The sequence below is a fragment of the Phyllobates terribilis genome, unplaced genomic scaffold (assembly GCF_046119375.1).
Source record: "Phyllobates terribilis strain yellow unplaced genomic scaffold, ASM4611937v1 Scaffold_4__5_contigs__length_816908805, whole genome shotgun sequence".
Classification (NCBI taxonomy): Eukaryota; Metazoa; Chordata; class Amphibia; order Anura; family Dendrobatidae; genus Phyllobates; species Phyllobates terribilis.
Genome location: NW_027362764.1, coordinates 700,589,978 through 700,603,807, shown reverse-complemented (window position 1 = coordinate 700,603,807; position 13,830 = coordinate 700,589,978). Strand labels below are relative to the sequence as shown.

Here is a 13,830-nt window from a genome sequence, read left to right as displayed (position 1 = left end):
AACTCCCCCATTCATGCCTTTATGTACAATGCTTTGAGACACTGGAGCAGTCATGGGGAAAGGAAGAGAGCCTTACCCAAATAAATATGATCAACTTTATATGTATTTTTTTGTTCCAACCAAGTAAATATTGGAAAACATTCAATGTGAAAAACAGAAAACATGACATTTTACAAGTAATGTCTACATCATTTAATGCTGGAAAATGACAACGGCTGTTACATAATAATATGGTGTGACCATTACTATTTCCAACCACAAGGTGGCGACATTTCCCTCATCTTGAGGCTTCTTCTTTCTTTCTTGACACCACATAGAAGAACATTGAGATCAGGCAAAGATAGTTCAATAACTCCACCGAACAGAGTTTATATATATATATATATATATATATATAAGGCACAAACTGTGTTGTAGTAGAAGTCTTGTCACTACGTGCTGAAGTCTTGGCAATGTGATATGAGTTCTGATGGGCTTAACTCTCTCTTAAACATCTAAAGAAGCTCCAGAAATTCTCCAGCAACAGTACAAAAAAGTCCAGATCATGAAGGTTTATCATGAAGGTTGCAGAATGCACTTATTCTTCTACATCAGCTGTATCTGCAAAAAAGAAAAAAAAAATTCTCATTCTCACTGATACCGCTATTATTCATTACCTAGTAGTAGAGCACCATTGTGACATTCTAAAGCTATTTAGAAATATTACTTATGTTAGGCCTCCTTGACATGTCTGTGTTTCTAGTATGTATGGTATCCGTTTTTTTTTCATGGATACCACACATACCCATTATAACCTATGGGACTGCTTACACATCCGTGTTTTTAAATGGACCGTGTGACCGGGCAAAACACAAGGGAGACATGCCTGGTTTTTTTTTGTTTGTTTTTTTTACAGCAGCACGAGTGACAAGGACCAATACATATTTCATGGTCCATATGAAAACCACAATGTACGGACTGACCGCAGATATCCCAAACTGAATGTACAGCATCATATACAGTCATGGTCGAAAGTGTTGGCACCCTTGAAATTATTCCAGAAAATTAAATATTTCTCCCAGAAAATTGTTGCAATTACACATGTTTTGTTATACACATGTTTATTTCCTTTGTGTGTATTGGAACAACTCAAAAAAAAAAAAAAAAGGCAAATTGAACATCATTTCACACAAAACCCCCAAAATGGGCTCGACAAAACTGTTTCAACCTTTCCAAAATTGTGGGTAAATAACTTTGTTTTAAGCATGTGATGCTCATTCAAACTCACCTGTGGAAAGTAACAGGTGTGGGCAATATGAAAATCTGAAACCAGATAAAAAGGGGAGAAGTTGACTCAATCTTTGCATTGTTTCTCTGTGTGGGCCACACTAAGCATGGAGAACATAAAGAGAAGAGAACTGTCTGAAGACTTGAGAACCAAATTTGTTGAACAATATCAACAATCTCAAGGTTACAAGTCCATCTCCAGAGAGCTTGACCTTTGTCCATGGTGCGCAACAAAATCAAGAAGTTTACAACCTATAGCACTGTAGCAAATCTCCCTGGACGTGGACGGCAGAGAAAAATTGATGAACCGTTGCAACGCAGGATAATCTGAATGGTGGATAAGCAGCTCCAATCAAGTTCCAAAGAAATTCAAGTCGTCCTATAGGCTCAGGGTGAATCAGTGTCAGCGCAAACTATCCGTCGACATTTGAATGAAATGAAACGCTATGGCAGGAGCCCCAGGAGGACCCCACTGCAGACACAGACATAACAAAACTAGACTGCAGTTTGCCAAAATGTACAGGAGAAAGCCAAAATTCTTCTGGGAAAGAGTCTTTTGGACAAATGAGACCAAGATATACAGTTATATGAAAAAGTTTGGGCACCCCTATTAATCTTAAGCTTAATGTTTTCTTAAAATTGGTGTTTTTGCAACAGCTATTTCAGTTTGATATATGTAATAACTGTTGGACACAGTAATGTTTCTGCCTTGAAATGAGGTTTATTGTACTAACAGAAAATGTGCAATCTGCATTTAAACAAAATTTGACAGGTGCACAAGTATGGGCACCCTTATCATTTTCTTGTTTTAAATACTCCTACCTACTTTTTACTGACTTACTAAAGCCCTTTTTTTGGTTTTGTAACCTCATTGAGCTTTGAACTTCATAGCCAGGTGTATGCAATCATGAGAAAAGCTACTTAAAGTGGCCACTTGCAATTTGCTCTCCTGTTTGAATCTCCGATGAAGAGTGGCATCATGGGCTCCTCAAAACAACTGTCAAATGATCTGAAAACAAAGATTATTCAACATAGTTGTTCAGGGGAAGGATACAAAAAGCTGTCTCAGAGATTTAACCTGTCAGTTTCCACTGTGAGGAACATAGTAAGGAAATGGAAGAACACAGGGACAGTTCTTGTTAAGGCCAGAAGTGGCAGGCAAAGAAAAACATCAGAAAGGCAGAGAAGAAGAATGGTGAGATCAGTCAAGGACAATCCTCAGACCACCTCCAGAGAGCTGCAGCATCAACTTGCTGCAGATGGTGTCACTGTGCATCGGTCAACTATACAACGCACTTTGCACAAGGAGAAGCTGTATGGGAGAGTGATGCGAAAGAAGCCGTTTCTGCAAGCACGCCACAAACAGAGTCGGCTGAGGTATGCAAAAGCACATTTGGAGAAGCCAATTTCTTTTTGGAAGAAGGTCCTGTGGACTGATGAAACCAAGATTGAGTTGTTTGGTCATACAAAAAGGCATTATGCATGGCGGCAAAAAAACACAGCATTCCAAGAAAAACACTTGCTACCCACAGTTGGAGGTTCCATCACGCTTTGGGGCTGTGTGGCCAATGCCGGCACCGGGAATCTTGTTAAAGTTGAGGGATGCATGGAATCCACTCAGTATCAGCAGATTCTTGACAATAATGTTCAAGAATCAGTGATAAAGTTGAAGTTACGCAGGGGATGGATCTTTCAGCAAGACAATGATCCAAAACACCGCTCCAAATCTACTCAGGCATTCATGCAGAGGAACAATTACAATGTTCTGGAATGGCCATCCCAGTCCCCAGACCTGAATATCATGGAACATCTGTGGGATCATTTGAAGAGGGCTGTCCATGCTCGGCGACCATCAAACTTAACTGAACTGGAATTGTTTTGTAAAGAGGAATGTTCAAAAATACCTTTATCCAGGATCCAGGAACTCATTAAAAGCTACAGGAAGCGACTAGAGGCTGTTATTTTTGCAAAAGGGGGATCTACTAAATATTAATGTCACTTTTCTGGTGAGGTGCCCATACTTATGCACATGTCAAATTTTGTTTGAATGCAGATTGCACATTTTCTGTTAGTACAATAAACCTCATTTCAAGGCAGAAACATTACTGTGTCCAACAGTTATTACATATATCAAACTGAAATAGCTGTTGCAAAAACACCAATTTTTATAAAACATTAAGCTTGAGATTAATAGGGGTGCCCAAACTTTTTCATATAACTGTAGCTGTTTGGCAAAAGCATATCATTCTACTGTTTACCGAGATCCAACGGGTAACATTTCTCGTTGCGGAGAGTGACATGTTAAGCATGTCAAGGTGAGGAGACTTTTCCTCTGGGAAATATGCAAATTGTCTCTTCAGAGAGGAAGAGGACTAGAAATCTAGTGCCACCTATAGGAAGTATCAATCCTAAAAGTCAATATCAATTTTTTAAAGAGCCTTGTCACATGACTTAGGATAAAAGCGAGAACCTCAATTTGCAGACACTGTGTTTCAGATCTCACACTTTGCACTGACGAGGGGCAGTACCCTGAAACACAGTGTCTGCAAATTGAGATTTTGGTTCTGGCTTTCATCCCAAGTCATATGGCAAGGCTCGTTAGAGAGTCGATATTGACTTTAAGGATTGCTACTTTCTATAGATGGCACTAAAGTTCTAGTCCTCTTCCTCTCTGAAGAGACAATGTACTGTCTACCAAAAATGAAATGAGGCCTACAAAGAAAAGAACACAGTACCTACAGTCAAATATGGAGGAGGTTCAAAGATGTTTTGGGGTTGTTTTGCTGCCTCTGGCACTGGGTGCAAGGCATCATGAAATCTGAACATTACCAGAGGATTTTGGGTCGCAATGCAGTGTCCAGTGTCAGAAAGCTGGGTTGGCGTCCTAGGTCATGGGTCTTCCAGCAGGACAATGACCCCAAATATACTTCAAGAAGCCCCCAGAAATGGATGGAAACAAAGCGCCGGAAAGTTCAGAAGTGGCCAGCAATCAGTCCGGATCTAAATCGCATTGAACATCTGTGGAGAGATCTTAAAATTGCTGTTGGGAGAAGGCGCCTTCAAATATGAGAGACCTGGAGCAGTTTGCAAAAGAAGAGCAGTCCAAAATTCCAGTTGCACGGTGTAAGAAGCTTGGTGATAGTTATAGGAAGCGATTGATTGCAGTTATTTATTCCAAAGGGTGTGCAACCAAATATTAAGTTGAGGGTGCTAACAATTTTGTCCGGCCCATTTTCGGGGCTTTGTGTGAAATTATGTCCAATTTGCCTTTTTTCCCTCTTTTTTTGTGTTGTTCAAATACACACAAATGAAATAAAGATGTGTATAACAAAACTTGTAATTGCAATCATTTTCTGGGAGAAATACTTCATTTTCTGGAACAATTACAAGTGTGCCAACACTTTCAGTCATGATGCATGCCTACGAGGTGGTAAGTTCAGATGGAGACCCCCAAGGTCAGTCTGTACGTTGCGGTCTGTATACTGACCATGCGGACCATGAAATATGACCCTGAACTTAGCCTAATACTAACAACAAATGCATTTACTCAAATTGAAGCTGGGTTCAGACGGCCGTACTTGGGCCAGCACATTGTAGACGTGACCAGCTCTCTGTGCAGGCAGCAACACACTAACCTGTAGTACATACAATGTTTTATAGCTTTTTATTTTGTATTCTTTTAGGGAGTTGTGGTGACCAAGAAACCATATTCCTTGCGTTTTCAAGTTTGTTTTCTCTTTACCGCTTTTACTGTATAGGTTAATTAATTTTTCATTTTGATAGACTAGATTTTTATGGCTAAGCATAATAAGATGGGAGCCTTCACCAGACCCCTGGCTGCCTTGGTAACCCATCCGTGTGCCATCAATGCATCGCAGGGGCCAGCATGCACTGGCCATGACATACATTTAAAGTATGTAGAAAGTTACGCTGACTGTACAATGATGTACTAAGGTTAGTAATCATTTGAATAAACTTAATGGGGTTCTCTGGAAAGAGAAAAGAAAGAAATGAAAAAAAATGTCATTATTAAAAAATTCCTAAAATACCTGTAGTTAGCAAATCACACTCATTTCCTTTAGGTAGGTAGTCAAAAATGAAAATGGCCACTGTCTTGTAACACTGACAGAGTGGACAGCAGTGTGAGCAGCCTCTTCTTACCTTAGCACTCCTAGTATCTCCAGTATTCTATCTGATCTAATGCTGGAGATACCAGTTGTGCTGAGGTAAGAAGAGGCTGCTCACGCTGTTGTCCACCCTGTCCTTCTGATCTAATACTGGAGATACCAGGGGTGCTGAGGTAAGAAGAGGCTGCTCACGCTGTTGTCCACCCTGTCCTTCTGATCTAATACTGGAGATACCAGGAGTGCTGGGTTAAGGAGTGGCTACTCACACTGCTGTCCACCCTGTCCCTACTGCACATGCTCACAATCATCTGACTTACTAACATTCTAGGTCAGGTTTCGGTTAGTGTAGCAAGACAGTAAATATTTTGATGTACTATAGTGATTACCTCGTTAGACAAAAAGGAGTGTGATTTGCTAATTAAAGGTGTTTAGTTATTTATAATGACATTTTCTTTAGCTATTCTTTGTCTTAATCCAGGAGAACCCCTTTACCAAAATCTCAACAGGGACATAAAGTGCCTGATTCATCATTTGCGCTTTTTTAAAGTCACTTTTTTTTGTCTTGTGGTATTCGTTGACATTTTTTTGTGCCAAATTATTCAAAATGGTGCATGCAGTTCAAGGATTTTTTTGGAAAAATCAAAAATGCTTTTTATTTTTTTGACCTTTCTTTTGCTACGTTATAACGCAAAAAGTCGCATGTCCTGCTACAATTTTGTTATATTTTAGGACAAATTCCAGACATATAAAAAAATCCATCCATGCGCAACAATTTTTCGCCTTTTTAAAACCTTGCAATTAATGAATCAGCTAAAGAATTCTGGAAACCCCAAACCACACTCGCAATGTCGAACATAAGAAAAAAAACAACAAAAAACATCGGGTGAACACGTAAAATAGATTCAATAGATTTTAAAAAAGGTGCAAATTAAAAGAATAAGGCGCAAATGAAACAGGTAAAAAACATCAAAAACTGCACAAAAAAAAGGCCGAAAATGCTATAATTAATTGGACCCAATGGCTTTGTTTTAATTACTACCCATTTGAATGACACAGTCAGTAAGTGATTTTAGGGTAACTTGCTAATATTGCTAGCATGTACTATGGATGCAATTCAGAGTTGAACTGGTAAAAAGCTTACAACAGGTCTGACCTGCATGTAATTTAAGCCGCTTTTCTTCCCCCCTCCATGACCAGAGTGATTTACAAAGGAAAGAAAAAAAGTACAAAAAAAAGTAACGCAATACATGGATGATTGGCATACAGTTAGGTCCATATATATTTGGACAGAGACAAAATTTTTCTAATTTTGGTTCTAGACATTACCACAATGAATTTTAAACAAAACAATTCAGATGCAGTTGAAGTTCAGACTTTCAGCTTTCATTTGAGGGTATCCACATTATAATTGGATGAAGGGTTTAGGAGTTTCAGCTCCTTAACATGTGCCACCCTGTTTTTAAAGGGACCAAAAGTAATTGGACAGATTAAATAATTGTAAATAAAATGTTCATTTCTAGTACTTGGTTGAAAACCCTTTGTTGGCAATGACTGCCTGGAGTCTTGAACTCATGGACATCACCAGACGCTGTGTTTCCTCCTTTTTGATGCTCTACCAGGCCTTCACTGCGGTGGTTTTCAGTTGGTGTTTGTTTCTGGGCCTTTCTGTCTGAAGTTTAGTCTTTAACAAGTGAAATGCATGCTCAATTGGGTTGAGATCAGGTGACTGACTTGGCCATTGAAGAATATTCCACTTTTTAGCTTTAATAAACTCCTGGGTTGCTTTGGCTTTATGTTTTGGGTCATTGTCCATCTGTAGTATGAAACGACGACCAATCAGTTTGGCTGCATTTGGCTGGATCTGAGCACACAGTATGGCTCTGAATACATCAGAATTAATTCGGCTGCTTCTGTCCTGTGTCACATCATCAATAAACACTAGTGACGAAGTGCCACTGGCAGCCATGCATGCCCAAGCCATCACACTGCCTCCGCCGTGTTTTACAGATGATGTGGTATGCTTTGGATCATGAGCTGTACCACGCCTTCGCCATACTTTTCTCTTTCCATCATTCTGGTAGAGGTTGATCTTGGTTTCATCTGTCCAAAGAATGTTCTTCCAGAACTGTGCTGGCTTTTTTAGATGTTTTTTAGCAAAGTCCAGTCTAGCCTTTTTATTCTTGATGCTTACGAGTGGCTTGCACCGTGCAGTGAACCCTCTGTATTTACTTTCATGCAGTCTTCTCTTTATGGTAGATTTGGATATTGATACGCCTACCTCCTGGAGAGTGTTGTTCACTTGGTTGGCTGTTGTGAAAGGGTTTCTCTTCACCATGGAGATTATTCTGCGATCATCCACCACTGTTGTCTTCCGTGGGCGCCCAGGTCTTTTTGGATTGATGAGTTCACCAGTGCTTTCTTTCTTTCTCAGGATGTACCAAACTGTAGATTTTGCCACTCCTAATATTGTAGCAATTTCTCGGATGGGTTTTTTCTGTTTTTGCAGCTTAAGGATGGCTTGTTTCACCTGCATGGAGAGCTCCTTTGACCGCATGTTTACTTCACAGCAAAACCTTCCAAATGCAAGCACCACACCTCAAATCAACTTCAGGCCTTTTATCTGCTTAATTGAGAATGACATAACGAAGGGATTGCCCACACCTGTCCATGAAATAGCCTTGGAGTCAATTGTCCAATTACTTTTGGTCCCTTTAAAAACAGGGTGGCACATGTTAAGGAGCTGAAACTCCTAAACCCTTCATCCAATTTTAATGTGGATACCCTCAAATGAAAGCTGAAAGTCTGAACTTCAACTGCATCTGAATTGTTTTGTTTAAAATTCATTGTGGTAATGTCTAGAACCAAAATTAGAAAAATGTTGTCTCTGTCCAAATATATATGGACCTAACTGTACACGTATGCTCCTATTGACAATACAGTAGCAATTGTCTGACAAACACACCAGTTCTCCTGTACACACGCGACATATGTGTAAGTCAGAGTATCTTCTTACATAACTAGTGAGTGAAGCCAAGTAACAGAAGAGCGGCAATGACGGATCTTCTCATTACGTGGACTGTAATGTTTGTCTCACCGGTGTAACAAAGAAGAGGACATTCACTCCCCTATCAATGTACCCATCTCTGGTTCCGCCTCATCCACTGGGTGTCCTGTTTCATCCTCTTTTGTCTCGGGCCCCTCGCTCACAGCTTCCTCTTGCATCTTGGCTTCCACAGCTTCTTCTATCTCACCTGTACACAATATGGATATATGGCGTTAGACCTTAGCGTACTACTGCCGGTCATGCACAGTGTCATTACAAGATCTATCCGATGGGTATGATATGGCTGCCCGACCTGGACCTACAGCAGGCCAACTAACCGAACCCTATGAGATCTAAGTTCAACCAATTAAAACCGTATATCGTAGCTGTAATACAGTAGCCAATATATACTACAGCCACCTGATCGTGTATTACTTTTCTTTATTATTATTATTTTTTCTTTTATTATTTTCTTAAAAATGACATTGCATTCATTGGTAGTTTGGGTCCTGTTCTTTACACATGATCATAAAATTTGAGACATAAAATGACATTTTACACTTTTCGGCGTAACCTTCTTCAGGGTATGCCGAAGCAACCTGAAATGCGCGTCGGGGTGGATGCTGCTACTCACATGATTCCAGGCATATATCCTCTCATGCTAATCTGGGCACACTGCACAACTCATGGTCTCTTGCTGACACCCCTATTGTATTAACCATATTGTAATCATGACCAGGATCTATTTGCACTTGCACTTTATTTTATTAGGTTAACGTAACCCATACCTTCATTCATGTTGGTGATCCATTCACGGCCGCCATCAGGGCATTATTGCTGTATGGGGCCCGGTGAACAGCAGTAAAGAGCAGGGGACTGGTCCGGGCCCCCCCCCCTTGTGCTTCTGCTCACCCCCAGGGTATCAAGTACAGCCGCCGCCATATATCTTGGCAGCGCAGGGATCTTCTGCCTAGTGCCTAGGAGCTCTCACGGCCGAATGGCTGTGCAGCTCCAAAGGAGTCCCTCTGCCTGGAGACAGCACATACGCGATGACGTCATCGCATACCCACTGGCATCGAGTGCCAGGATGCCAGTCAGGAAGTGGAGCTGCGGGGATCAATGAGAGGTAAGAATGAAAACTTTATTTTTTTTGGGCAGAGCATATGATGGACTGGGGACTGCGGAATGGGCAGAGCATATGATGGACTGGGAGTGGGCAGAGCATATGGTGAACTGGGACTGGGCAGAGCATATGGTGAACTGGGACTAGGGAGTGGGCAGAGCATATGGTGAACTGGGACTAGGGAGTGGGCAGAGCATATGGTGAACTGGGACTAGGGAGTGGGCAGAGCATATGATGGACTGGGACTGGGGAGTGGGCAGAGCTTATGGTGAACTGGGACTGGGGAGTGGGAAGAGCATATGGTGAACTGGGACTGGGGAGTGGGCAGAGCATATGGTGAACTGGGACTGGGCAGAGCATATGGTGAACTGGGACTGGGGAGTGGGCAGAGCATATGATGAACTGGGACTGGGGAGTGGGCAGAGCAAACAATAAACTGGGAGTGAGTGGTGAGGAGAGCTAATGATGAATTAGGAGTGGAGGGAGCGCAAATGAAGAATGGGGGTGGGGCGAGCAAATGAATTGAAAGTGGGGATGGGGAGAGCAAATGATGAATTGGGAGTGGGGATGCGGAGAGCAAATAATGAATTGAGGGTGGAGGACAAAAAATTATGAATTGGGGGTGGGAGAGAGTAAATGATGATGAAGTGGGGGTGGGAGAGAAAGAGGACATGACATAATGAATTGGGGCGGAGGGGGGAATGTAAATATAATGCATTGGGACAGGGGGGCGTTGATGATGGAGTGTGACTGGTAAAGAATTGAGGGAAAGAGTACAGGTGCTAATTAATTCATATATTTATTAGGTGGGAAAATGGCTATTTATAATTAGTGGGGGCGCAGTGGTGGATTACAATTTATATTTGGAATGGTGGGTTGCATAATAAATAATTATATATATATATATTAATGGTGAGTTCATGTCTGTATTCAGCTGCGTAGTGTAGAAGTTGGTGAATGTGCTCTAGATAACTGTGTGTTATTTTATGCAGAGATGAGTCCTGGCTGGAAGAAATGATGGCGGTCTGCGGACTACCACTTGAAGCTCATCAAGAGAATGCCAAGAGTGTGCAAAGCAGTCATCAAAGCAAAAGGTGGCTACTTTGAAGAACCTAGAATATAAGACATATTTTCAGTTGTTTCACACTTTTTTGTTAAGTATATAATTCCACATGTGTTAATTCATAGTTTTGATGCCTTCAGTGTGAATGTACAATTTTCATAGTCATGAAAATGCAGAAAAATCTTTAAATGAGAAGGTGTGTCCAAGCTTTTGGTCTGTACTGTATGAGGTATTATTCGGTCACTATGTGGTGGTAATATGTGGTCTAATCGTGGTGTGGTGGTATTCCTTGTATGTGGTATTATTCTGTCACTATGTAGTGGTAATATGTGGTCCGGCCATGGTGTAAGGGTAGTTTTCTCTTGTATGTGATATTATTGTTCATTTTAAAACATTTATATGACACATTCCCTTAAAGAAAAATAAATAAAAATATACCTAAGAAGAGTACTGGATATTATAATAGATGTTTAATAGGTTAAAGTAGAATAGAGCCCGGCCAGAAGAGTCTACCTTGTCGTGGTGGCGGCTTAAAAAATCTTTTGGCCAAAACAAAAGCTGCTGGCTATGTGATCTGGTGTTTGATGGGAACTGTTAATGTGTGATTGGTGAAGACGTGGTGCAGAAGTGGAGTTTTTCCAAGAGTGGGCGGTGGGACTGTGGAAGGTTCGAGGGGTGGAGGTGGAGCTGGGGTGGAGGCGGAGTCTCAAGGAGGCCCGAAAATTTTGCCGATATGGGGCCCTGAAATTCCTGGTGGCAGCCCTGGATCCATTCTTGTATATACTATATCTACTGCACAACAGCACTTTACAATATTATATGTATTGCTAGTATATGAGATTGAGTTTACACATATGCGTACCATCAAACAGCAGCTCCCTCTCCCTACCCCCTATCCAGATCAATTTTCATGTGATATACTTCTCCTTTTAGCTTTTGTTGCATACCCACTCCATATATCCTGATTATTTTTCTAATAAAATGTATATTTTATTGCATTTATTGCATCTATTTGACTGCAATCTTGCTTTTTTACCTTTTCTTGTTTGTATTGCTAATCCTTACGGAGGGTCACTTTTGCCTCATGGTCCTATGCCTACATGCACACGTATTTTAAACATATGTAATTATATATCAGATTGCATTAACTCTATATACAATATCACAGTGTGATAACCTATTAAACATCTATTATAATATCCAGTACTCTTCTTAGGTATATTTTTATTTATTTTTCTTTAAGGGAATGTGTCATATAAATGTTTTAAAATGAACAATAATATCACATACAAGAGAAAACTACCCTTACACCATGGCCGGACCACATATTACCACTACATAGTGACAGAATAATACCACATACAAGGAATACCACCACACCACGATTAGACCACCCATTCCCCAGTCCCAGTTCACCATAAGCTCTGCCCACTCCCCAGTCCCAGTCCATCATATGCTCTGCCCACTCCCTAGTCCCAGTTCACCATATGTGTATATTAACACATGTGTATATTCTTTTATGCTTTTGATCTCTCTTCTTAACTATTGATATATGGTGAGGTTCTCATTCACACCACTTTAGCAAGGCATAAATTTAAGGGATTATTTTCATCATTTTATGTGGGTAAAATTGTAAAGTGCAGAGAGAGAAAATAAAAAAAGAAAGACACAAAACAAGTAACTTTGCAATTTACGTGTTATTAAACATCTTCTCTCTCAAGAACAAAGTGATTTTTTATTTAATTTTTTTAACTGCTTGTTGCCTTGTTTACTGAACACCGCTGCAGTGTATCTCAAAAGGATGAACATGTGCAGTTCTTACAAGCTCTTTGCAGCAGAGCTTGTAAGCGCTGCTCTGTAGCTGGAGAGGATTGCTGGATTGCAGTTAGTTACCAATCCTGGCCAACTTCAAACCAACTGTGCTCCTCCGAAACTGCAGAGGTAAAGCTGCCTCTCTTGCACTATTGGATAGCACAAAATTCAGGGCAGAGCCGCGATCATGCTACTGGTACAAACCATTTGTTAGGAATTATTCACACGTCAGTATTTTGCATCAGTGTTTATAGTCCAAAACCAGGAGTGGAACTTGCAGAGAAAAACTATAATCGAAAGATTGACAATTGTTCTGTGTTTTGGAGATTCTCCTGGTTTCGGCATACAAATACTGCTTAAAAAGACTGATGTGTGAATAAAGCCTTAATACCAGAGGCTAGAAGAGCACTTGTGGCTTGAACAGCAATACTGAGACAACCCTTTTAGGCTCTCGGGAGTGAACCAATATTTTCCAAGTAGGTAAATGTGCCAACAATCATTTCATAAGAGGTTGCCCATATATATAGGCCACCCATATCAGCACTTAGAATGTCACTGACCTTCAACCACGGAGTTGTCCTGACTCATGATCAGGTCTGTAGACTTTTCCATTTGCACAGGTTCTTCCTCTGTTGGTGGACAGCAGGCTCTGCAGTCTTCTGCTGCAGGCTCCGTTGTTCCTTCTTCATCTAACTCTACAGCTGCCTCAGCTTCAGTTGGCTCGTCTTCTTGTGGAAAACCATTCGATGATGGTTCATTCTCTGTCAATGGAACCAGTTTTGTCTGATCTGGAATAGTTTCGATATCATCTATGATTTGGTCGCTGACTTCTGATGATGCTGAAAGTAAATATGTGGTTTAGTGTACATTTATATGGTTTCAACGGACCCAATAATTACGATGATCCAAGTCAACTGGACATTCTGCTGAAGCTCTTATATTCGGATTATACACCTCATTACTCTTTTATCTACTGAATTTCCCATAATTTTTAGACATAAAATGATGGGATATCATCTGTTCAGTTTGCATCATTGTGCTACGAGTGAATTTGTGTCATTTGTGTAACAGATATCAAAAAAGAATTGAAATACAAAGGACAAATCTACGCCATTTCCACAACAAAATCTGGTGATGTATTTATTGCTGCAGATATTGGAGTGGTTTTCTCTGTGGGGACGTAAGCTTGGAGTTCTGCAGAAATTAGGGTGCAACTGTCTAAGGATGTGTGAACTCTATGTCCTTTTCACACAGATCCCGCTTGGAAATCAACTGAAAAAGCACACTAGAAGCGCCCCATAAAATAAATGAATATAGTGCACAACAATGTCAAAATGACATGGCTGTGCACATTCTCAGTCTTATGTCACTTCTCTTAACCATTTCTGGTTTCGGA

At 40.6% G+C, this 13,830-nt stretch overlaps 1 protein-coding gene across 2 annotated transcripts in view; it reads right to left on the bottom strand.

Annotated features, from left to right (window-relative positions):
• Nucleotides 1-214: 214 nt before the first annotated feature.
• ERICH5 (glutamate rich 5) overlaps nt 215-13,830 on the bottom strand; it is a 50,444-nt gene continuing 36,828 nt past the window's right edge. The window contains exons 2-4 of one of the 2 annotated variants that reach the window (XM_073676771.1): nt 12,995-13,273; nt 8,488-8,644; nt 215-600 (exon numbers count right to left, since the gene is read on the bottom strand). In XM_073676771.1, coding sequence (XP_073532872.1) covers nt 8,511-8,644; nt 12,995-13,273 — 413 coding nt within the window. In that variant the 3' untranslated portion in view covers nt 215-600; nt 8,488-8,510. The remainder of the gene's footprint in view (nt 601-8,487; nt 8,645-12,994; nt 13,274-13,830) is intronic. The other variant, XM_073676770.1, reaches the window with a different exon arrangement.